The sequence below is a fragment of the Vipera berus genome (assembly GCF_964194415.1).
Source record: "Vipera berus genome assembly, chromosome: 3".
NCBI lineage: Eukaryota > Metazoa > Chordata > Lepidosauria > Squamata > Viperidae > Vipera > Vipera berus.
This window is the reverse complement of record NC_138204.1, coordinates 131,654,961-131,681,207: the sequence shown is the minus strand read 5'-3', so window position 1 is coordinate 131,681,207 and position 26,247 is coordinate 131,654,961. Positions and strand designations below refer to the sequence as shown.

Below are 26,247 nucleotides of genomic sequence, written 5' to 3'. Positions count from 1 at the left end.
GCCTGAACGACGGCGCAGAGTTCAAATGCCCAGCCCCGCGGCACTAAGCCCAGCCCCACTTCCCCAAGGGGGCGCCCAGCTGCACTTACCTCCTCAAGGCTGCTGCAGCTGTACTTGCTCTCCTTAGCCAGGTTGCTCATGATGGGTACAAGGGCAAAGTCAAGAGGGAGGCCCACTCCCTCTCCATGTGAGGAGACCTGGCTTTGTATCCAAAGCTTCCTTAGCAATAGGATGGGAGACCCCCCAGGATAGGCCAGGAGAAGGGGGCAAGGGGATGGTGAAAGGGCAGCAGGGAAGGACTAAGGCAGGACTTCCTTCAGACCCTCCCTCTCCTTCCTTCCTTCCTTCCTTCCTTCCTTCCTTCCTTCCTTCCTTCCTTCCTTCCTTCCTTCCTTCCTTCCTTCCTTCCTTCCAGTAGTGGGAAAATATTTGAGATGAGGGAGGGAGAAAAACAGGCAAGAAACGCAGCTGGGGAAGTGTCATCCTTCATGAGGAATGAAAAAATGCACCATCGCCTGGAAGTGGCCAGCACATGGCCCTCGCCTACTTCACATATCCGGCTTGGTGGGCTCTGGGGGAGAGGATGCCATGAGCAGCGTGAGAGTCGACATTACCTGCGCAATGCTGCCCAGCCCCCAGCCTGCCTGGTTTGGGCAGGCAGCGGGGTGCTCTCCTCACAGTGCTGAGAGGCTGAGCCGGGTGGCATGAATCTGAAGAGAAGCGCAATGCTGCCCAGCCCCTAGCCTGTTCGAAGTAGGCAGGGTCATGTGCTGGCCACTTCCAGGCAATGATGCCTTTCTTCATTCCTCACAAAGGGTGATACCTCCCCAGTGCGTGCCCAGTGGGCGGGGCCGACGCAGCAGGGGCTGGACCCTCGCTGTTTCCAGATGGCCTTGTGGAGCTAAGACTGAATGCGTTTCAGCATAGATGGCCACCACGAAATTGTACATTGGCTCCTGGCCAGCCTGGGCCAGGGCCAAGGCAGTGGGGGCCGTTCCCTCACTGTTTCCAGGATGGGTTCGCGGGCCACATGACACCACTTTGCAGGCTACATCCGGCCTCCGGGCCTTGTGTTTGACATGTCTGGTTTAAAGGATTAAGAAATAACAAAAATTGGAAATTGCAATAGGAATATCTTCAGACAAAATTATTCAGTATTGGATCAAGATCCCAGGGTGAATTACTGAAATTAATTGGACTGAAGTTAGCCATAATCTACAGAGTTCTTTGATTTTGAGGATTTATTGCAGATCACAGATTCAGAGGTCTGTTTTAAGGAGCTGCCTGATTCTAGATCTGAGCCACTGTTTTGAGAAAATATTTGGAGAGACTTTTACCCCAAACCTATCAGAAAATATGTTAACATGGAATATTTCAGTTTATCATTTCATTTAATGGGCTACAGCTCTTTTCACATGAAGAAATGCAAGTGGCAGTGTGCACACATCTACTTCAGTATAGCATGTATTAATTCTTTTGGCATAAAAAGATAAACAAGTGCTAAGAAATGAACAAGTAACTTTTTTAAAAAAAAAAGCACCTGCATTTTGGACAAAAAACACAAAGTATACAACAGTGCTTCAACTTGATGAGAGAGGCCTAAGTACAGAGCAACTGTTCAGTATGTAAATCTGTTGTGTCAACTTGTACACATCCCTCTCATAAATCATTCCAATCTCCAACAGATTACTCTCTCATTACCTCATGCAGTTTCTTCCATCTGTTTCTCTCTACAAAAGAAAAACGGAGGCTTCTGTCTGATCACATCAAGTCAGCCTATTCTCCTGTCTATCTCAGTAACTTCTGTTCAACAGTTCTTTAAAGTTTCAAACTTTTCCAATTATCTGCAAGTAGGAGACTCTTCCAACTATCTGCAAACACTTAGGACTTCAGCAAGTACAAAGTACATGCTCTATGGCAGTGGTGGCGAACCTATGGCACGTGTGCCAGAGGCAACACTCAGAGCCCTTTCTGTGGACACCATGCCCCGGAGATGGCAACTGTTCCTCTTCAACCAGCCGCCTGCTAACTCGCCGAGGCCCCATGTGGCCGGATGCATCCTGGCATGGCTGATTCCCGCCCCCACCTCCATCCCATCCCTCCTGGCCTTGCATGCTCTCCTTTTCCCAGGCACGACCCAGCTGTCAGCTGGCCATCCAGCTCAGAGGCGGCTTCTTTGAACTGCTGGCGGTGGGCTGCGCAGCCCCAGAGTGCGCCAGTCGAGGGGTCAGCAGGCTGTGGCTGCTGACAGACACCGCAGGCCCCCATGCGCTCACTGGCCTCTGTGTGCGGGGGCCGATGGTATTAGGCAGCAGCCGCCCCAGCCCTTGCCTTGCCCCATGGCAATGGCACCCCTGCCCTGCCTCACCTCACCCCACAGGAGGAGCCTCCTGCCTACCACCCCACCTGCCAGAGACCCCCTGGATCTCCCCCAACCCTGCCCACCCCCCCACATGTGTTCCTCCCCACGAGCAACATTGAGGTGACCACACCCACCCAATCTGCCATGATCACCACAGCCACGCCCACCCGGCAATAAATAAGTGGGTTTTGGGTTGCACTTTGGGCACTCGGTCTCTAAAAGGTTCAACATCACTGCTCTATGGTGATAGTTGAACTCAACATTCATATTCCCCATTCCCCACCCCCACCCCCAAGATATTGTATGTTTCTAAAGGGAAGTGACTGCTGCTGCTGCTGCTGCAGCTTACACAACTGATAGGAAACGTTCTTCAAAAAATAGAAAAGGATCTTGATTATACTGAAGCTCTGAAGCTGATGAGGTTGACTGAAGGACACATATCTCTCCTGGCTACTTGTGGCCCTCCATGACATATGTCACTGCCTAATTCAGGGGTAGGCAACCTTGGCTCTTTTATGACTCGTGGACTTCAACTCCCAGAATTCCTGAGCCGGCTAGCTGTCTCAGGAATTCTGGGAGTTGAAGTCCACGAGTCATAAAGGAGCCAAGGTTGCCTACCCCTGGCCTAATTAATTTTGATCTTTATTCCAGTGAGGAGGGAAAGAAGCTCCCTGGTGGAACTGTATCACTTCCCATGACTTTAGCCTGGATATCCTGATCTTTCAGACCCCCCCACCCCCCACCCCACTGCAGCCAAGGAGGGCCAACATGATGCAGGCAATTGGACCACGTTTTCCTCCCTGTAGCTTAAGCTCTTTCACGTGCGAGTGGCTTTAATACTGATGAAAACATATGGTTCATCCTTAGTTCAATGCAACTTTTGTTTTCTTTATCTATGCCCAGTCCTTTTGGATTTATTTAGTAGTTTTAAATACAGGTAGTCCTCGACTTGCAACAGTTCATTTATTTATTTTTATTTTATTTTAATTCCATTTATATCCCGCCCTTCTCCGAAGACTCAGGGCGGCTTACAAGCTTAGCAGTAGCCTTCATTCTATGGAAGGATGGAAGGCTGAGTCAACCTTGACCGTTAGTGACCGTTCAAAGTTACAACGGCACTGAAAAAAGGGTCTTATGTCCGTTTTTCACACTTCTGACCTTTGAAGCATCCCCGTGATCCTGTCATCAAAAATCAGAGGCTTGGCAACTGGTTCATACCTATGACCGTTGCTGTGTCCCAAGGTCACGTGCTCATCTTTTGCAACCTTCTGACAAGCAAAGTCAATGAGGAAGCGAGATTCACTTAACAACCAGGTTACCAACTTATCAACCGCAGTGATTCAGTTAACAACTGTGGCAAGGAAGATCGTAAAATGGGACAAAAACTCACTGAACAACAGAAATGTTGGCCTCAATTGTGGTTGTAAGTCAAGGACTATCTGTACGTTTAGAATTTATTTCGAAATTCTACTTTTCAAGATACTACAGCTGCTACCAAAGTGGCTTACAAATGACATTTACATTTTTAAAGCAGAAAGTCTGATCTCCTTCCTCCAAAATTATGTGTCCTGGGGGGGAAGAAAAGGTAGGGTCTACTTAGTCCTAGAACAAGACTCTGGATTAGTCTCTCTCTGCCTTTCTCCTTCTTTTCTGCAATGAGTTTTGGCAATTGCTCTCTGCAAGCAGTATTAAGAAGCAAGCCACAAGAAGGAAAACAGTATGATCACAATAGAAAATTTTCCTCCTTTTCTTTTCAACATTAGGTATTGGGTCAGAATAGAACATTTTTATTGGAAGAGTCAATTTCATCTAATAGAATAACAAAGTTGGAAGGGACCTTAGAGGTCTTCTACTCCAACTGTCTCCTGTTCAAGCAGGAGACGCTACATGAGACCCTAAAATGAGCAGGAAACCTTGGGGCACATTCTTGGAGGGGGCTGTGTTGTAACTTTGAATGGTTGCTAAGTGACCAAGTTATAAGTTGAGGACTGCTTGAAGAGAAGAATGTATCCAACAATGAAAAAAAATGGAAAGACCATTATAATAGGAGAGTGCTAAACCAGACATGTCAAACTTGTGACGTCACATGATGTCACAAAACGTATCAGGACTTTTTCCCCATTGCCGGCAATGGGGTGAACGCAGTTTCAGCATGACGCATCCGGCCCGTGGGCCGGCAGTTTGACATGCCTGTGCTAAACCATTTCTTTTTTCTTAAAAATACATCTGAAAGGTGCTGAGAACTATCCAAGCTGTTTCATTACTAATCCAAAAATGGATTAAGAACCTGTTTGACTAGAATGTCGGCACAGTATGTTTTTTTATAAGTGTAAAACCCAGTCTCCCAGTCTAATAACATAAAGTACTTTGCTGTTAAAATTGAAGGTAAGAGAGAGAGAGAGAGAGAGAGAGAGAGAGAGAGAGAGAGAGAGAGAGAGAGAGAGAGAGAGAGAGAGAGAGAGAGAGCGAGCGAGCTGGGTTGAAATGAGGGGTCCTTGGTGCTCTAAAAGGGAACAAAATGACCAAAACATCTCCCCATAAGCAATCAACGCCCAGGTAAGCATAGATCAATCAAGGAACTGCCAAACAAGCTAATAATAAACAGCTCAACTAAAGAACACCAAGACCTCTCCCACCAACATTGGCAGGACAAACCACTAGAACAGGGGTCTTCAAACTTGGCCCTTTTATGACTTGTGACTTCAACTCCCAGAATTCCTCAGCCAGCATGCCTGGCTGAGGAATTCTGGGAGTTGAAGTCCACACTCATAAAAGGGCCCAGTTTGAAGAACCCCTGCACTAGAATATAAATTGAGAGCAAACCCTATTCTCTTACTAGCACCAATTATGCTACTTAGTTTGGGTAATTAAAAACATCTGCAAGAAAAAAACCAACCTCAGAGAGCACCAAGGACCTGTCATTCCACATATTGTTTGGTATTTATTTATCAAATTTATATAGCTGCCCATCTCATGAGTGTGACTCTGGGGGGTGGGCAGTAAAGCCAACAATTAAAACAGTCTTAAATAAATATTAAAAACAGGAAGCATTAATCAGTAAGAATATTTAGTAGAAGTCAACACGTTTGCATGTGACTTATTCAAGGTTTTCTTACACACGCATTTTAATTTATGAACATAAAGACTTCAGGCAGATAATGAACAGCTGGGAGACTCAAGGATAAATGAAGGACCTGTCTAATTAAGAAGATTAATGAGATTTTTGATTAAGAATAAGCACTAACTCACAATGAATGTCTATTTTTAGAAGCCAATCCCCCATATATAGCCAACTATACTTGCTGAAAAGGAAAGAGAAGATTAGTGATGGAGTTCAGCTGCTAACTTTTTCATAAAAGATTTGAGTGCTCTGTTGTGCTATAATATAATGGTAGAGTTTAAAAAAAGTATTTATTAGCAGGAATACCACATAACTATGAAGTTCCTTTTCACTTTTTTATTTACTCAAAAGTGCTGCTGCAATTCTTGCTTCGAAGATTTCAGAGACAAATATTTAAGTCCATCTGAATTCTTTAAAGCTAAATTAATGAGACATAACAATGTGCAAATTATATTCCAAGTTTGTTACTACTCTCTTTTATTCAGATTCTGTTTGCTTTTGTTTGATATTTATTTGTTCTTTTCTCAGTAAGATTGCCTTGTGATCTGAAGGAGAAAAGAAAAATTCAGAATGATTTTAACACCAAGTTCCCAATATTTACACCTATAATTTAAAAATACTATTCCAAGGAACAACATCCTAAGAAAGCACCTGCTTTGCCAACTAGGTTAATTCCTAGCATCTCCAAGTCAGGATGGGAAAAAAATCCTCACTTCTGTGCTAGTGAACACACACAATAATAAACTCATATATTTGACTCTGAATAAACATCTTGCTGTACTGGTCTTTCTAATATAGGGAAAAAGATGAATGATTTATTTTCTAATCAGTTCTTGGAAATCTGAATGCTCAATGTGGCAACCAAAACAGATTCTAGCAGTCTGAAAAAAATAGCACAAACAATATTTCACAACATCATTTTCACCATATTCAGTAACTGAGTTTGCAAGAAATATAAAGGTAAAGGTTCCCCCGCACATGCGTGCTAGTCGTTTCCGACTCTAGGGACCGGTGCTCATCTCCGTTTCAAAGCCGAAGAGCCAGCGCTTGTCCGAGGATGTCTCCGTGGTCATGTGGCCGGCATGACTAGACGCCAAAGGCGCACGGAACGCTGTTACCTTCCCACCGTAGTGGTCCCTATTTTTCTACTTGCATTTTTACGTGCTTTCAAACTGCTAGGTTGGCAGAAGCTGGGGCGAGTAACAGGCACTCATTCTGTTATGCGGCACTCGGGATTCGACCCGCCAAACTGCTGACCTTCTGATCGACAAGCTCAGCGTCCTAACCCACTGAGCCACTGCATCCCTTGCTAGAAATATAAAGAAAGGTAAACGCTCTGAAACTGATTTTTATTCTTCATATGAGAGGCTTCATCTATTTAAAAAGAAAATTGTATCTGAAATCTAATTCAACTGTATAAAAATAGTATTTTCAACAATTTTGTTATATCTTATATGTATTTACTGTTGTTTTTTTACTTTCTCAAGTATACTAAATAGATCAAGTTCATAATCTCAGTGGCAGAATTCTTTTCTGCAAACTGTCTAAAAAGAAGAACCAAAACAGTAGTGGCCAAATGTAGGGAGTGCAAAGAGAAGGTGAAAGAGCAAACAAATATTTGTTGCTGGCCTATTTGGTAATCTTAAGAGGACAGACCCTACATGCTCCAAAACCTAGTGTTTACAGTCAATGGAGACACTGACAATGGTTCTGGATAAATGGTTATAGACTTTCCAGGAAGGCTATCAGCCAATCTCTTGTTGATTCTCCTAGTAGTAGTTCTGGAAGATTAGGATTAAAATATTGCATGGCTTATAGAGGTGGTGTGGGTAGATAACCATGTATATCCTGGTAAAGAATGTGGACCGAGAGTGGTTAAAATAGGGTTAATTTTAAAAACAATAATCAGACAGTTGATTCCTTACCGTTAAAGACAGGGCCATGCAGACAAAAGTGAACTTTTTGATGTGTGTTCCTGTGACAGTACTGCTGGAATTCACCATTTTATTGCTGGGATTGTTCTAAGGTGAAAGGGAGAAGAAACAGTGCCATTAACCTTACTAGAGCAAATATATATTATGTTCGGGGCAAATCATTAGACTTTGTCAACCTAATCTCTACTTATGCATTCCTTTGGATGAATTTAATGCTGAGTAAATTTGAACTGAGAAACTTTAGAAAGTAAATTCTTTGCTGGCAAGAATTTGCCAATGAAAGACACAACAGTGTCCAATAGGCTTTGCTTCTGGAAGTAACATCGTAGTTCTATTACCCATACTGCTGCTCTTGCATGATGATGAAGCAAAAAAAAAGTTGGCTGTAATTTTGCTTATTGCAGATAGCAGCCACAAACCCGTGAAGCTGCTTTCTATATACCCACATCATTTCTTTCTAATCAGAATCAAAGTGAACCGCAGCCCACAGGCTTACAGAAGTGCATTTGCAGTATTTCATAATTAGGATCCTCCATGTAGACCGGCCTCTGAATCTTGAGCTGGATCTCTTCCATTCAATAAATTAAAGCTTTCCCCATAGCCACAGAACAATAGCTTTGGACATCTTGCAGCATAAGTGATAATCCTGATTTAGTGGGACTTACTCTACAGATTGGTTACCGCCACTGAATGCAACTTCTAAACCGTACACATATAAGAAATGGGAGGATGTTTTTCTATGCCAATCACTGCTGTACAAATTGATTAGAGATGATTAACCTTCTCTGTTTGTCCATCTTCTTCTCTCCAATTCCCTATTCTTTAATGGGAATTTACCCAAACCAGTCCTGCAATTTGATGCAGCAAGATGCTACTGCAGATGCTGAACACACAATAAGCTCTTATTTATTACAGTAGGTGTGGCTGCCTTCTTATAATATACCTACTGGATTTCCAGGCAAATTCTTCCAGATTCCTAGAGATCTATTAAGTCCAACGTGACCCATATAACAGTTGTTTTCATAGATAAATCCTCTCATCTCTTCCCAATGATCTAAATCACTGAACCCTGATTTACCCTACCTCTAATTAGCAATAAAAGTAACCTACAGAAAATGAAGGTCTGAACATCTAGTTTTTATTCACTCTAATGATCTGTACACATACTAAGTGACTTGATGTTCTGTTCTGCACAAAGAAATTCCAGATATCACTATGCAAATATTTAAAAAGCAACCTCTCTCTCTATCTAGCTAGACAGATGGAGCTTCTGAAAGAGAAGCTAGAACAGCTGAAGCGGTGATGTCATTCTTAAAGGGAGCTACGGATAAAAGGAAGCTAAGGGACACACACGTACTTTTATTGTGCATGTGTATACCCATCTTTGTGCATCATTTTCTTAGTTTATTAGTTGTGAGTCAGAGACTCAAGGAAAAAAAAGAGAACCTCAATAGCTGTTTTACAGGGTGCAGTGTAAGGGAAAGTTTCTTGTCCAACACAGATTGTTGAGGCTTTTTTTATGTTCCACTGCATCTTTGTGCTCCATCCTCTGTTGACACAGAGGAACACAACAGAGAAACAATTACCTTACAATTCCTTAAGCAAACAAAGGATTAACCTTTGGGTATGGAGGTCATTGTTCCAATCACTTCATAAGGAATAAAAGAGGTGGAGCTGTCGAGCAGGATGGAGCGAGATCAGTGTATATGTAACAGTATCAGGAAAAGCTTGCTCTCCTTTTTGTTTTGTTTTTTTGCAAATTCACTCCTCACAAAGCCTATTTCTTACAGAGCGCTCTTGCCAAACCTGCATTTGAAAGGAAAACTAAGGATTTGCTCACAGAAAACAAGCTCACCTTGTCAAAAGCAGGGTAAACAGCTCGGATCTCTGTCAACCAGCCATATGGCATGTGTCCCACTGGATACGTAGCTGTCAAAATTGCAACTGCCTGCAGTGCGAAGGAAAGACAGAAGATTACAGATCAACTCTTCAGAGACAATTTGCTTTTTACCTAATATTCAGATACTTCTATCACCGTTAGATCAGCAGTATTTTAAGGCTGTCAAGCAGGCACCTGATTTATGACCACAATAGATGCAAGCAACTAAGACTAGTAAATGAATACCTGGATTCGCGTATTCTATGAAGTATAATATTACTTTAATGTTGACTTAATATGTGTGAGCCCCCTAATTATGGTTTGTAAAACTGTGATTTATGGCTTAGTACACTATGGCTTATTTAATAAAAAGCAGTTAAAGCTGACCACAGCATGGTATAATATGTGAACCCAATTTATGACTTTCAGTTGCAGAAAAATTCTAAGTTGCAACAACTCTAACTCAACTGCAACTTGCTTTAAAATATATATACTTTGTCACCTTCATTCTGCATGTTCCCACAGCCAGTAGACCTTTTTGATTTGATGACCATTCTCTAGTGAAATGTGGCACAATTGTTAATGAAGAAACACTGTTCAGAACTGTGGTAAAAATAAGCCAAACTATGATTTATGGAGTGTTTTTGTTTCCATAGCAGTTTATTCTATTCGTGATGCGCTAGCATATGATTAACTGAAAATGGCAATGGAAGCCTCTGAGCTTCTCCCAACCATCCTGGAATGTGAGAGAACACAAAACTGAAACTCATTACTAAACTTAATTTTAATTAAATCTAATTATTTTCCCCCTAAGCCTTCCTCTTGATATTTTCTTGAAACATGGCTTCCAAACATGATTAAAATTTGGGCCCATCCAGCTCATTCCACACATTTGATCCAGATGTCGTCTGCCTGCTTTTGACATTTTTTGTGGTGCTATTTCAATTCAATGCAAGACTCCCCCCCCCACAAAAAAAAATCTGTAATCCTGTATTTTCATGGAATTTCTTGGAACTTATACCACAAAAACAGACTAATCTGCATCTGTACAATGAAAGATCCATCTGAGCTGGAAAGCAAGGGCTGAACTGCATAAAACATTGAGAATGTTGTACTCAGTAATGAAAAGATATTCAGTGACTGGACAATATTTATACATCTTACCTAAGTACTTGAGACTGCCTATGGAATTATGTTTTGTAAATCATGACTAGAAACACAAGCAAGTGTGACTGCATTGTAGATCATATCTAAACTACAGCAATCTATAAATTTTAGACATAGCAATCTAGAAATATAGTAGTAAAGGAGCATAGACATTCATTGCTAGGATCATCTCAAGATTCTTTAAAGAAAGTGGACAGGCCTTTTGGCTTAAGGGTCAAGAACCCATATCTTATTCAGTCAGAAATTTGAATAGTTTTTTTCGTAATCACATTAAAACTGTTTTGAAAAACATTCTGTCTTGTCCATTCCAGAGTGGAAGTTCAAAATCTTATTCTTCCATTTCGAATTCACTGGGCAAATTTTATCTCAACTTTACTAATCTTTTCAAGTTTTGCTCTAAGAAAAATCATTTAAGAAAACAATAACAATATAATCTTACAGCTTAAAAATAAATTCTAAGGCAGCGTTGCCAATTAAACTATTCTTGGCACAGTACTGTAATGGCACACTTCGCTAGGAAGCACTTTCATGAGTGTAAAAAACATTGTGATACACAGCATGCTTATTTAAGCAATTACAGTGCTACATTTGAAAAGGGGAAATGAATTTCATAGAATTGCAAGGAAACGCTTAGGGCCTTCAAGTCAAACTCTCTGCTTGGTACAGAAATCTAAACTAAAAAAATCTCTGTCAATTCTGCTTGGAACACAGCCAGTGAAGAGAAGTCTACCACCTCTCTTGGCTAAACAAGTGCACATTCAGCTAGCTTTTTGCCACTACGGGAGCTTTTTTCTGATATTCAGTCATAATTCCTGGGATCTGTGTATTCTGGAGCAATAGATCACTTCATTTTTCAAATATTTGAAGAGCGTTCTGCATGCAAGAAACGGAAGTAGTTATCTGAGCTTGCAACTTGTGTCTCATTGTCTAGCCATGGTTACGGTAGTTCAAAAGCATCAAAATTGAACTGGGCCCAAGATAAGAGAAATAAAGCACACGTCAAGTAGATCCAGCCACATTCATAAGCTGAAATTTGCAGCACACTCTGCCTGTGTGCCAGGATTTTGCAAACTGTTAGTGCTTCCAGTGCTTTCTCTTTTAGCAATGATGTTTTCAGTAACAGAAAGCAACAGAACAAACACATGAACAATAGACACCAATGAAGTCAGTTATCAGCTGACAAGATGAGACACATTTCAACAAGAGAATGTTTAAAGGCATTCTTTGCCTTCACAAGGGAAAGCATGTCCAAATGGATGGTTTAAAGTATTAATCACACAGCTTGTGCTCAGTAAAAGTTAATTGTTCAATTAAGTACATGCTGAATAACTCAGTTCCATATTTCACTTCTTTACATTACTTTCGATACAAGTATATTAGATAAAACCTCAAAGGTCTTCATTTCCATGAAACAGAATTATATTAACTATCATGCTAGAATAAGGGTTGTGCATTTATACCGATTCTATAGATGTGAGTGACTTTGTAGTGGGGCAGAATTCTAAGCATCTGAGCAGGTACCTGTCTCCTATACCAACTTTTGTAGCCCTTGATATACAAATATCCAAGCAATATTTCATGCAACCATAAGCACTTTCACCTTTGTAGTAATATGTAACAGAATTCAAAGTAATGTGATTATAATATAAATTGATAAAAGAATCTAAAATTGCGGAGTACTGTAATGAAATTTAAAGCACATGTACTGTTTCCTACATGAAGCTGATCATATGGCACTGTCCCCAGGAACTGGTAGAGGATAGTAATAAAAAGAGTCTGATTCAATTCCTCATCTGGTTAAGAAATCAACATGCACATTGTTCTATATGGGATCGTAACGTAACTGAAGCAGTTCCACTCATAGGAAGCAGTCTCAGAATTTGGCAGCTAAGGAAACCAGGTTGATTCAGAGCCTTGTATAATTTCTTGTTACTCTGTATGATTGTAGATTCACATACTGGATTTAACCCTTCACTGGAAATTTAAATATTGTATTCTTCCCTGGTGTGTGAGATATATATATATATATATATATATATATATATATATATATATATATATATATATATATATATATATATATATATATATATATATATATATATATATATATATATATATATATGTAGATATATGTAGGTCTAGAGTCTCGGGTTTCTTCCTGCGTTCCTTTCATCTTCAGAAAGTTGTGGCGACGTTTCGACGAAATCCCATCCGTCATCATCAGGCCGGAGTATTCCTCCTGCTGCTTTCAGGAGCAATGCGTGGTCTGTCTGTTCCCTTCCAACTGCCGGTGGGGCTGTATTCCGACTGGGTGGAGGCGTGGCTGCTTTCTGATTGGGTGGGGGTGTCTTCCGACTGGGTGGAGGCGTGGTTGTCTTCTGATTGAGTGGAGGCGTGGCTGTCTTCTGATTGGGTGGATGTGTGGTTGTCTTCCGATTGGTTGGAGGCGTGGCTGTCTTCTGATTGGGTGGGGTGTGTTCTGAATGGGTGGGGTTTTTTGTTGTGTCGTAATATCCTGAGTGTTGTGATTTGGTGTCTTGAGGAGTGGGCTGTGTAGTGGCCTCCAGAGCTTTGGCTTGGCTCCAAGTTCGAGGACCCGCCATGCATCTCTGGTATGGGTCAGTCAGGTTCGTGTGTGCGTTCTTCTGCTTGGGTGATAGCACTTTTGCTTGACTTGTTCTATCTTCTGTGTGGGAGAGTTTTTGTTCTGGGTGTGGATGAGTCTTGCTGGGGCTGGTGGCATTTGGGGTTGTTTGTTGGTTTTTTAAATCCTTGTTTGCTGAAATTCGTTTGTCTATCAATGCTGGTTTCCAAATGGCATGTAGGTGGGAGGTGTCGTCTCGCTTGTTCATACTGTCTGGGTGTTTTTCTATTTCAATGGCTTCTCTGATTATTCTGCTATTGAGATGTTCTATTTTGGCGATTGTTTTTGTACCTTCAAAATTGATGTTGTGTCCCGTAGTGTTTATGTGTTGTACTAGTGAAGATGTGCGATCTTTCTTCTGTACTGAGTTCTTATGTTCTTCTACACGTACCTCTATTCTTCTGTTAGTCTGTCCGATGTATGTTGCTGGACAGGAGGCGCATGGGATTTGGTATATGCCCTGGTTTTCCAGTTCTATTTTGTCTTTGGGATTTCTCAGGATGGTTGATATCTTTCTGTCAGTGTTAAATGCGGTTTTGATGTTATGTTTGCGTAGTACTTTACTGATTTTGTCGGTTGTTCCTTTTATGTAGGGCAAGATGGCTCGTCCGTTGTTCTGTTCTTCTTCTTGGATGTTTTTCTGTTTCGGAGTCTGCTGCTGAATTATATTGGTGATTTTGTTTTTTTGGAACTTGTTTGCTGTCAATATGTCTGTCAGGGTGTGTAGTTCTGTTTGTATATGTGTTTCATCTGCAAGGCGTCTGGTTCTTGTTATTAGTGTTTTGGCTACTGAATTTATTTGTGCTGGGTGATGATGTGATTGCGCATTGAGGTAACGGTTGGTGTGTGTTTTCTTTCGGTAGACTGTGTGTCCTAGGGTTCCGTTTTGTTTTTTGTATATAAGTACATCCAGGATAGGTAACTGGTTGTTTGTTTCAATCTCCATGGTGAATTTTATTTTGGGATGTAGGCTATTCAGGTGTGTTAGGAAGTTTTCTAGCTCCTTTCTTCCGTGGGGCCAGATCACGAAGGTGTCATCCACATATCTGAGCCACAGTTTTGGTTTGTTTGTAGTCTTTTCTAGAGCGTTAGTTTCAAATTCTTCCATGAAAAGGTTGGCGATAACTGGTGATAGAGGGGATCCCATTGGTGCGCCTTCTATTTGTTTGTATCTCTGGCCTCTGTGTATGAAGTATGTGTTTGATAAGCAGTGTTCTGCTAGTTCTATAATATGGTTAGGTGGTTGGTATTTGCTTCTTATTGTTGATAGAGCTTCTTGGACTGGCACCTGGGTGAATAGTGATACCACATCGAAGCTGACTAGCAAGTCTTTTTGGTCTATCTGTAGATTTTTCACTAATTCTATAAAGTGGTATGAGTTTTGGACATATGAAGCTGCCAATTCTGCTAGAGGTTGTAATTGTTTTGCTAGGTATTTAGCTAAGTTTTGTAGTGGTGAGCCTATAGAACTTACTATGGGTCTTAGTGGGATTCCATCTTTGTGTATTTTGGGGAGGCCATATAGTTTTGGGCATCTGGATGACTTCTCCCTAGGAATGATTGTTTGTTGGATTTCTTGGCTTATAGAAGTTGATTTTATCTTTTTCTTGGTGGTCTTTTCTAGATAGGTTGTGGGATCTGTATATATAGGTTTGTATGTAGTTTCTTTGAGTAAGTTGGACAGTTTCTCTTCATAGTCTGATGTGTCCATTACCACTGTAGCATTGCCTTTATCTGCTGGTAGTATGATTATGCTGTTGTCTTTTCTTAGGTTTTGCAATGCTGCTTGTTCTTCTTTTGTTAGGTTGCTTTTGGGTGGTTTGCTTGTGCATAGGATGTGGGTGACTTCCTCCAACCAATCGGAAGACAACCACACATCCACCCAATCAGAAGACAGCCACGCCTCCACTCAATCAGAAGACAACCACGCCTCCACCCAGTCGGAAGACACCCCCACCCAATCAGAAAGCAGCCACGCCTCCACCCAGTCGGAATACAGCCCCACCGGCAGTTGGATGGAAAGGAACAGACAGACCACGCATTGCTCCTGAAAGCAGCAGGAGGAATACTCCGGCCTGATGATGACGGATGGGATTTCGTCGAAACGTCGCCACAACTTTCTGAAGATGAAAGGAACGCGGGAAGAAACCCGAGACTCTAGACCTACACATACAGACACCCGCGAGAATCTACGAAAACAAATATATATATATATATATATATATATATATATATATATAGATAGATAGATAGATAGATAGATAGATAGATAGATAGATATAGATATAGATATAGATATAGATATAGATATAGATATAGATATAGATATATATAGATATAGATATAGATATATAGATTTGCCATGTGAAAGCTAGTTACCATTAGAGAAAAAGTACATTTGAAAGTGTTCTACTTAATTGGGTACATTTTACATACAAAGACCAGAAGCCAGCTGATTAAATATGCTCAAGCTGTCATTAATTGCTACAGTAGATGTGATTCCAACTATTAGTCTTCTCTTAAACTGTGTTCCTTAATTTGCAGAAGATGTGTTTCAACACTGAGCAATCTGGTCCATTAAAAGCAGTTATTCTCTACGGGTAGTCTTTGAATTATAACAGCAATGTGAGACTGGGATTTCTGTCACTAAGTGATATGATCAGAAAGCATGATGTCACATGACTGCCCTTTTAGCCATGGTAATCTTTGCAGTCGCCACTGCTGCTTTTAAATGAGCACCTCCTCACAGTTTCCAACAATCAAAAGTGGGAAGCAAATAGGAAATTTCTAAGTCGCAGGTGTCTCAAAAGCAGGCCAGTAGGCAGGTTAAGTGGCTACTGTTGGGTGGGAAAGGGAGGGGATGTGCAGATAGTTGGGGTGGCGCAGCGCGAGTGTGGCAGGGATTGGGGTGGCTGCTGCAGGGTGGAGGATATGTGCACCAATAGTTGGGTAGAGGGTGTGGGTGGCTAGGATGGTGCAGCAAAAAGTCAGTGATGCTCAGGGTGTGTGGATGGCCGGGAGTGGGGGGGGGAGGCACGACATGAGTATGGTGTGGCTTGGGATGGCTGCTGCCAGGTGGAAAAGGATGTGTGAACGTCCGGGGAAGGTGTTTATGGTTAATGACATGCAACCTGAGTGCAAAGGGGCTGGGGAGGATGCACGAGTGGGGTTAGACTTATATGACCAACTTGCAACCTTCCCTTCCAGCTTCCTCACTGATTTTGCTTGGGGAAAGCCAGCAGGGAAGGTCACAGATTGTGACTGCAGGATCATGGGATGCTGCAACTGTCATAAGTGCAAGCCTGTTGCCAAGCACCCAGATTGCAATCGCGATGATATAACCATAGGGTTGACTGGAACTTCAAGGACTGGTCGTACAGCACCACAGTAACTTTGAAGAGTTGCTGAATGAGTGGTCATTAACCAAGAACTTCCTGTACCACGATTTAGCTGAAAACTTCCGAGGTTGGAATTGGGAATCTTACAGGGTGCCCTCCTTGAACATGAACCTTGGACATGACCCCCACAACTTCTCAAAAGTTGTTAACCAATTGGAATTTTTAATGACAAAAGAGGAAAATTACTGTATTTTTGAAAAGTCTTTTATAGGTAATAAATATGTGTTTCAGCAATAATTTTAAATTTAAATATAAATGTAAGTTACTGTATTTACGCACAAGGAAGAAGATTCTTAATCTAAGATCTCCTCTGAAAAAGGAAGAATAGACAGAAAAAAGGGTAGCTCCTGTATTGCTCACAAGTCAAGGCAAGAAACTCCACTAAAATTATTAGGGGAAAATATACTGCTCAAAAAAATAAAGGGAACACAAGATAAGACATCCTACTATTAAATACAGTACATTGTGTTGTTTAAGTGTTCCCTTTATTTTTTTGAGCAGTATACATACTCTTCCTTTCAGGTTTATACAATAAATCCAGTGTAGTTGTCTTTTTTTAAAAAAAATCTCCATCTATTTCTTTGGTCACACACTTTTGGGAACAGAGCCCACCTGCAAAGACCGAGTGTAACCCTTCAATTTGAACAAAAAAATAAAATAAAATAAATAAATAAAATAAAATAAATGCTGTGCATCCCTCTTCATTAAATCAAAAGGAACTAGTAGCTAGTTGAATTTACTAAGTCAAAATCACCCAGCAAATCTGGAAAGCGCAAATTTAGTTAAAATGACAATTTTGATTAGAAAGTCTTTCAGGGATCCTAGCACTGTCAGGAACAAGAAAAGCAAGTCAAGCCATGGTGGTTAGGCATTGCAGGAAATAAATACAATACAGCTCAGAGCCAGTAACAATAAATCTTTAATAGCTTGACACAATGAGTTTTTAAAGGACTGGGAGAAAACACAGCTGTTTTGTGAGGACAGATCTAAGTTCTCTGTATAAGTATAGATCTGCTATTCTGAACAAATATTAGAAAATCAAAGCAAATTGGACTCATACCTCTGTGGCTGCCGAACTGCCACCAAGATCACGGGATACAAAGAGGTTCACAATAGGCCTACTGATTCTCTGAGTGGCCAAAATTAATGCCAAAGGCCACCAGAAACCTAGCATCTTTCTTATTGTAGCATCTCCCTGCAGATAAAATGAGAAAAGTCAGTGTTGTTAAATCACAAAACCAGAGCACAGCCAATAGAGGAGCTAAAGAAATTATTTTACAAATCTCAGAATGTTTCAAAGATAAGAGGTGAGAAGTAGTATTAAAAAGCTCCTAAGATATAAATAAAAAAGAACTACAGATTCTTAAAAATATTGCCTATGAAATCCAGGAATATTACTGTCCTGGGTGTTCAATTCATAAGAGAAGTATTTAAGAATTTGCTTAAAATAATTGTACTTTAGCTACAGAATTATGCAATGTGATATTTTTAAAAATAGTTCTTCTCATACATTTTTCTGCCAAAGAAGCATCCTGGAAGATTAATGACTTTCACTGTCCCACTATTGATTTTGCATTTTAGTTCTATGCTTATTTCCTCGGCTTGATGCTGATTGTCTCTGTTTCTTAGTATCGATACAAATAAGAATGAGAAACAGGAAACAGGATCACAAGAAATACTTTGGTTTTAGAGTTATGTAGGAGAAGAAGCAACAATGCTATGAAATGATCAAGTGGCATTATTTACACCAAGCTTGACATATGCTGCTGAAACTAAAAAAGAATAAGTTACACTGAAGCCAGTATATTTTATTGCCTAGCTATTGGTATGTAACTGTAGGAGTTTTGTACTCAACTCAGTGAAAGCCCAGAGGCATCTTTATAAGAAAATTTCAAAATATAATTGATCTCTTAATATTACTATATATATATATATATATTTACACTGGAATATTTTTCTCATTACGTTTTTCAAACCTATGAAATAGCAAAATACCAATTAAATTTAAGGAATATCTTTTTAAAAGCCTCCTTGCAATCCAGGTGTTTAGTAGCTAACAGGAAATACTAGAAAGTTTTTTTCCTCTCTCTCTCTCTCTCTCTCTCTCTCTTTTTGTTAAAAAATCAACATTACAGTCCTTAATCTCTGATGCACACACACACACACACACACACACACAAACACAAACACAAACACAAACAAAAGGTTCGGATCTCAGAAGGGTATGGCTGACTGATGAGAGCAAATAAGTTTGAAATGATCATATCGGTCTCCCTTTATTCTTTGTTAGCAAGCCAAAAAAATTTACTTACATACACACACACACACACACACAAAATATCTAAAGTAGCATTATAGGAGTTTGAACTATAACCTTATAATAAAAATGGACGTATTGGATGCAATTATACAGTTAAGATATTAATGTATCCAAACTTACTCCCATCTCTGGCCCGCTATGATCAGGAATTGTATCATGAATGTTTCTGTAGTAACCCAGGCATAACGTGGTACATCGGACGAGTGCCCCCATGTACAAAGAGAGGATTGGGATGAGAAGGGGCTCTCGGCATTCCAAGTGACTGTGCAGTAAAATAGCCACAAAAACTACCTATCCAGAAAAAAAAGAGAGGAAGATTAATTAGGAACACCTAAGACTGTCAGAAGGCTAAGTCAGGGCATCATTTTCTGAGCATAAGATATGTCTTCATTATTGTTCAGGAACATATCCTCTGAAATTGCTAAAGACAGGTAGTACATACTGGCTTTTCACCTTTACAAGAAATATCAAAGAGTAGAACTTAGTGATTGATTCCTATTACATGCATACCCCATTAATTTGAGAAATTGCTCCTTTGTATTATATAGATGTATCTGAAAATCAGAGAAGATCTCCCCACCTTCTCAACTGTACTCAACATTTTATTAAAGAAGACATGGCTAAGAGTTCCATCAAGAAGCTGTAGGCATGCACACACTGGGAGAAATGAATTTGAAATTACAGGTAATGGCACTGGGGAAAAATGACAAAAATAATGATCTTTGCACTTATAACTGTTGTGGCATCCCCACAATCATATGATCAAAATTCAAATGCTTGGCAACCGGCATGTATTTACGACAGTTGGAGCATCCCGGGATTGTGTGCTTGCCATTTGCGACTTTCCCATGGTTTCAGACAAGCCAAGTCAATGGAGGAAGCTGGATATGTTTAATGACTGTGTGATTCACTAAACAATTGCACCGATTTGTTTAACAACCATGGCAAAAAAGATTGTTAAATTGGGGGACAACTAATTTAACAACTGCCTTTCTTAGCAAAGAAAGTTCTGGCTCCAACTGTAGACGTAAGTGGAGGATTATCTACATTTTAAATAATTGATTTTTTTTAAAAAAATCCTGAACAATATGGAGGGAAAAATATGGTGCTGGTGAAATAAGAACAAACAATAATTGGAGGCGGGACAAGAGAGAAAGAAAGGAAACAGTTGCATTGATGTAGATCTCATCTACTTCCTCTTACCAATTTATTAAGGATTAAAGTTATTAAGGATACTTGAAAACATAGAATGTGAGATAACTGTCAAGAACAGGAAAGTTTTAAATAACAATGCAATCTGATTGAAAGTTTAGCTCAACAATCTTTGCAACATTTCTGCACGACTGGCTATCCCAATGTTGCTGATGAATGGCTGAATGATCTGCTTAATTAAATGAATTAATGATTTCATTAAGACTACAATATATTGATGTTTAAAAGATATATTGGGTTTTATATGATATGTAGAGAAACCAGAATAGATGCAATATATTATAACAGAGCACATATTTTTACACAAAGGGATAGTTTAAACCCAAATTGTTAGTTCATTTTGTAGTATTCTGCTTATCTGTGTGAGTCAAGATAATTCTGATTATTTTCTCCCTATTTCATAGGATTCTCATGTATTTTTCAGGGAAGTAAAAATATAGCATATTATACAAATAAGAGATGAAAACTAGAGTTAATTGTTTCCCCAGTAGTTTTAGCAACTGTGTTTAAAAGCTAAAGAATGGAACTAGAATAATCAATGTGCCTTGCCTTTCCATCTGATAGCTTTCTTTTTATTTTTAGTATAATTATTTTAATTGCAAAGAGCAACTCTTCAAATAAATATAACCAATAAAGTGTTTGGATGATTCTCTTGAGAAAATTTTGCAATTCACAGCTAATGCATGTGAATCTTGATGCATTCTATATATCTCCAAAGAGAAAAAAAAATAACATCCATGTGGGCTAATTAATGAATTATTGAATTAATGTTTTTAACGAGAGTGATTACAATTTAATAGAATATTTAAAGAAATATACTGCAGTCTGTTACATTCCCTTCCAATTAGTTTTATATATTGTTTAGTATGCATGGAAGCATTAACTGAGCTGTAAGACCACGTTAAGGACAGAAAACCTGTTAAATAGGATTGCTGAGCAAGAAACAAAAATGAAGTGCACCAAAGATCAATTGTTAAAAACAGAAAATTTGAGGTAATCCATACTCAGGATGTGGTAATTTGTAGGTTTTTGCCACAAAACTGTGGTGCGATTGAAAACTACCAGAGAAAATGTCTCTAGGTTGTCTTTCCGATCCAAAAATGATTTGTGATTAGTCTGAGTCTGAGAGAACAGGAGGAAAAAATAAAGACTGAATTATAGTATTAGTTTAAATACAGTCGCAAGTATATTTAATGGCATCCATTTCAGCACCATCTAACAGTTAGATGAGTCATTAGTGGCTATTATGACACAAACAAAAAAGAGCTAAGCAACAACAGTATAATTATAACATTACACTATAATATAGATGCTGATAATAAACACAAAAGTCAATAACATCATGTATATGTAAGTATGTATGTATGAATGTGTGTGAGGGTGTGTGTGAGTGTGTATCTAGTCCCTGACAGATGTAGCAGTGCCAAATGACAGCACCAACAGGAAGAAGGATTATGAGAAACTGGAGATTGAGGAAGACACAGATCACCCTTAAGGTTGAGAAGGTTTTTTTCTTTTTCAATATTAACTTAATTCCAACGTCCAGGTATTGGCAGCCCAGAAACCTCAGCATGAATTCAAGCATGTTCAAACATATAAATTAACAAAGACTTTTTCCAGCAGGGAAATGGTATTCGTTTAACTGGACATTTCCCAAAGCAGAACTAATTGTAAATTGAACAAATTCTTACCTGAGCAATGACATCTGAAATGGAGGCACATCCAACCAGAAAGCTGTATTTGTGTTTCAAAAGAATGCCTGCATGTGTCCAAGCCTGACAAAAACGAAGGAAAAATAGATCATCAGTTGGGATGACTTTAAACTCTGGAATACCAGTAAAATAAATTTCACAACCACAACATTTGCTGGAAGGGTTCTGGAACACTAAAAGCCATCATTTCTTTCTCTGCTCATCAAGGTATGAATCTCATTCTGTTGTGTATTAGGATGGAAAAATGTACTTTCTAATCATAATGCACTGTGGCAGGACAATACTGTATAGCCTTGAACTCCAGATGTTTGGTTATAATGTCTATATCCTCTCTAGCATAATCACTAGTCAGGAATTACAAAGGTTACACATCATCATCTGGGGATGGATGGTTAGAAAAGATTGTGGCAGTTTCCAAAAGCATACAAATAAGTCAATTACAAAATGAACTACGGATAAAGACATATTTTAAGCATTAGTATCAAGTTATGTATAATTATTTAATAAATTACTTGTTTGGGACATAAGCTAACTCCTTAAACTGACTGGGAGAGTGGACATCTGTTGAATTACAGTCAAAGAATGAGACCAGAGTAACTGGAGAGAGTTAACTTCTGAAAATTACAGTAAACCTTCAACTGACTGGACTGTGAATGTAAACAGTGCCTGTTAAAGCAGAATGTCTGTTAAATTCAAACAGAATTTTACATATGCAGACACCTACAGGGAACAGATTTTGATCTCCGTGTCTGAAGCCCACTCAAGTAAAGTCCATTAAAAAAAAGGGTTTATGTAATAATTACATGTGAAATAAAAGAGATAGTGAGGCGCTTTTCTTTGTTAAAAAAAGGCTTTATACAAGTCTTTGAAGAGGCTGAGATTGTACTAAAAAAAAGGCAAGTAGAACAAATTTAATTTCATGGAACATGCTACAGAAGCTAAACAAACCACAACTGAGTAAAAAAACCAAACAACAACCCTGCTAACTCTTTTAAAAGATCTCCAAGAGCAAGAATAGCAATCATTTTTGCAGACTCACCATGGCATCCATGAAAGGAAAAGCTGCAAGATAAAGGAAGGCCTTGCGTGTTTTACTTCCCACAGAATCATCAACATGATGCAACTTGTTAATGATGTAGTATCCCAGATCACTGTATGCTGCAGAATAATAACAATAACAATAGTAGCAACAGGAATACTACTGAATAACAATAATAAGTAGCTATAGCAGTGATAATTCAACACATCAGTATTTTAGGATGAAAATAGTTCTTTTCCACTGGAAATGCTGACAGTTTTTATGAACAAAATTTCATTGCTTAATAGGTTGCCAAAGTGTATTAAAATAGAGTCCCACCCCCCACACACAAATAAGGCGGCAGCAGCAGTTTTTTCTTCCAGGAATTGCAACTGACTGAAGGAAAATGAGAGTCGAATGAAGTAGTTTATGCTCTTTTCTTTAGTACAATTGCGTATTATACTATAAAGGCTCTTGATTAAAAGAAAATAAAATATCACAAATGATTATTTAGAAACACTGTACTAATGATACACAAGGAGCTTATTTAAGCCAATTGCTTTAGAATACACTAGCTGCTACCAGATAAATCAGAGTAAACCTATTTTGATTCCTAGAAGATAATAATAATAATAATAATAATAATAATAATAATAATAATAATAATAATAATAATAATAATAATAATAAGAAGAAGAAGAAGAAGAAGAAGAAGAAGAAGAAGAAGAAGAAGAAGAAGAAGAAGAAGAAGAAGAAGAAGAAGAAGAAGAAAAAGAAGAAGAAGTTGGAAGGGACCTTGGAGGTCATTTAGTCCAACCCCCTGCTCAGGCAGGAAACCCTACACCATTTCAGGCAAATGGCTGTCCAGTCTCTTCTTAAAAACCTCCAGTGTTGGAGCATTCACCACTTCTGGAGGCAGGTTGTTCCACTGGTTAATTGTTCTAACTGTCAGGAAGTTTCTCCTTAGTTCTAGGTTGCTTCTCTCCTTGACTAGTTTCCATCCGTTGCTTCTTGTCCTGCTTTCAGGTGCTTTGGAGAATAGCTTGACTCCCTCTTCTCTGTGGCAGCCCCTGAGATATTGGAACCCCTCACTCTTCTCTTCGTTAAACTACACATACCCAATTCCAGCAACCGTTCCTTATATGTTTTAGCCTCCAGTCCCCCAATCATCTTTGTTGCTCTTCTCGGTACCCTCTCTAGTCTCGACATCTTTTTTACATCGTGGTGACCAAAACTAGATGCAGTATTCCAGGTGTGGCCTTACCAAAGCATTGTAAAGTGGTATTAGTACTTCACTTGATCTTGATTCTATCCCTCTGTTAATGCAGCCTAGCACTGTGTTGGCTTTTTTGGCAGCTGCAGCACACTGCTGGCTCATATTGAAGTGATTGTCTACTAGGACTCCGAGATCCCTCTCACAGTTACTACTATTGAGCAAGGTACCACCTATACTATACCTGTGCATTTGATTTTTCCTGCCTAAATGTAGAACTTTACTTTTTTCACCATTGAATTTCATTTTGTTAAGATAGCGCCCAGTGTTCGAGTCTGTCCAGATCCTCCTGTATTTTAAGCCTATCTTCTGGAGTATTGGCTATTCCTGCCAGCTTGGTGTCGTCTGCAAATTTGATGAGTTCCCCATCTATCCCCTCATCCAAATCGTTAATGAAGATATTGAAGAGCACTGGGCCAAGAAAAGAGCCCTGGGGCACCCCACTACATACTTCCTTCCATGTAGATGCAGTTCCATTGAGGACCACACGCTGAGTACGGCCTGTCAGCCAGATACGAATCCATCTGGTGGTGATGCTATCTAACCCACATTTGTTCTATCTTATCAAGTAGTAGGTTGTGATCTACTTTATCAAATGCCTTACTGAAGTCCAAGTAAATTATATCCACAGCATTCCTCTGGTCCACTAATTTTGTCACTTGGTCCAAGAATGTAATAAGATTTGTCTGGCATGATCTGTTTTTGACAAACCCAAGTTGACTTTTAGTGATGACTTTGTTTGCATCAGGGTGTTCGCTGATTTGTTGTTTGATTATCTTTTCCAGAATCTTCCCAGGTATTGAGGCCAGGCTGATAGGTCTGTAGTTTCCTGGATCTATTTTTTTCCTTTTTTTTTGAAGATGGGAACCACATCAGCTCTCTTCCAGTCCTCTGGTAGTTCCCCAGTGCTCCAGGATCTTTGAAAAATATAGTTCAGTGGTTCTGAGATCACGTCTGCCAGTTCCTTGAGAACCTTGGGGTGTAATCCATCTGGTCCTGGTGATTTGAACTCGTCTAGGCTGGACAGGTGTTCACTTACCATTTTTTTGCCTATCTTAACTTGCGTTTCTATTCTGTTTTTTATGGCACTGGTGTATTTACTCATGAAAAGACACTGGATACTTTTCTTGCTTGGAATCTTCTTTTCTACCACCCCTCCATCTTGTTTTGCCATCAATTCTGTCTCAGAATGAGTCACCATTGTAACTTTCCATAACTGTTCAGTCCTCACTCCTAATTCAGGATGCTAGTCAACTGATGTCTGTTCTTCACTTATTTTTACTTAGCTCATTCTCTCTTCTCCCTGTCTCTTCTCATCCATCTCATCTTCCAGAGTTGCTGAAAGATAATATTGTCCTATCTTAGTTCCCTAATTGTCCTCTTGGGAGCTAGGGCAAATATTTTTTGATATCGAAACAGGACCGAAATATATGCATAAGATTTAGTGAATGGGTCCCCGATCCCCCGTCTGCTGAGAATGCGCCGCCCAAGGGGCGGGCAAGTGCATGAAGCTTCATTTGCACCTGTGCAGGATCTAGATTATACACGTGAAACCATCCCCCCACCGCCACCACCGCTGCCAGTCCATGGAGACAGAAAGGTTGGGGATTGCTGATTTAATGGATAAGCTGTATAACTGTAATTTTTCAAAAAGCTATTATCCTCTAAGCTCGTGGTCCCCAACCTTTTTGGCTCCAGGGATTGATTTTGCAGAAGAAATTTTTCCCACAGACTGGTGTGTGTGTGTGGGGGGGATGGTTTCAGTTTTACTCATTTGCCACCACTCACCTGCAGCTCTGTGGTCCGGTTCCTAACAGGCCATAGATTGGTACTGGAGATTGGGACCCCTAGTCTAAGCTATTAGTGTTCTTAAAAGCTTTTTGTTATTCTTCTAAGAAACATTCTTATGAAACAAAAAGAGATCCAGGGTTAAGTCAGAAAATTACACTGAACCCAGGGGACCAATTTTCTCTGCTTTCAATATTCAAAATATTATTTGCTTTCAAAGATCTTATCAAGGAACTGAGTACTGCATTTATACTGACAAATATCCCCACGTTTCTGATTACATTCTCTAACCAACTGTTGGCATTTACAGTTTTGAAAAACAATGATTTCATACTAGCATGAGGAAAGCTACCACATCAAAAGTGGCACACCACCTCAATGCTTCATCAGTTAATCTTATCAAACTAATATAATTT

At 39.6% G+C, this 26,247-nt stretch overlaps 1 protein-coding gene across 1 annotated transcript in view; it reads right to left on the bottom strand.

The window, feature by feature from the left end:
- The window catches only part of ANKH (ANKH inorganic pyrophosphate transport regulator), a 117,737-nt gene that overhangs the window by 13,166 nt on the left and 78,324 nt on the right, over positions 1–26,247 (bottom strand). Inside the window, exons 3-8 of the mRNA XM_081322969.1 lie at positions 22,792–22,910; positions 21,732–21,815; positions 18,949–19,119; positions 17,569–17,703; positions 9,273–9,365; positions 7,409–7,504 (exon numbers count right to left, since the gene is read on the bottom strand). Coding sequence (XP_081179095.1) covers positions 7,409–7,504; positions 9,273–9,365; positions 17,569–17,703; positions 18,949–19,119; positions 21,732–21,815; positions 22,792–22,910 — 698 coding nt within the window. The remainder of the gene's footprint in view (positions 1–7,408; positions 7,505–9,272; positions 9,366–17,568; positions 17,704–18,948; positions 19,120–21,731; positions 21,816–22,791; positions 22,911–26,247) is intronic.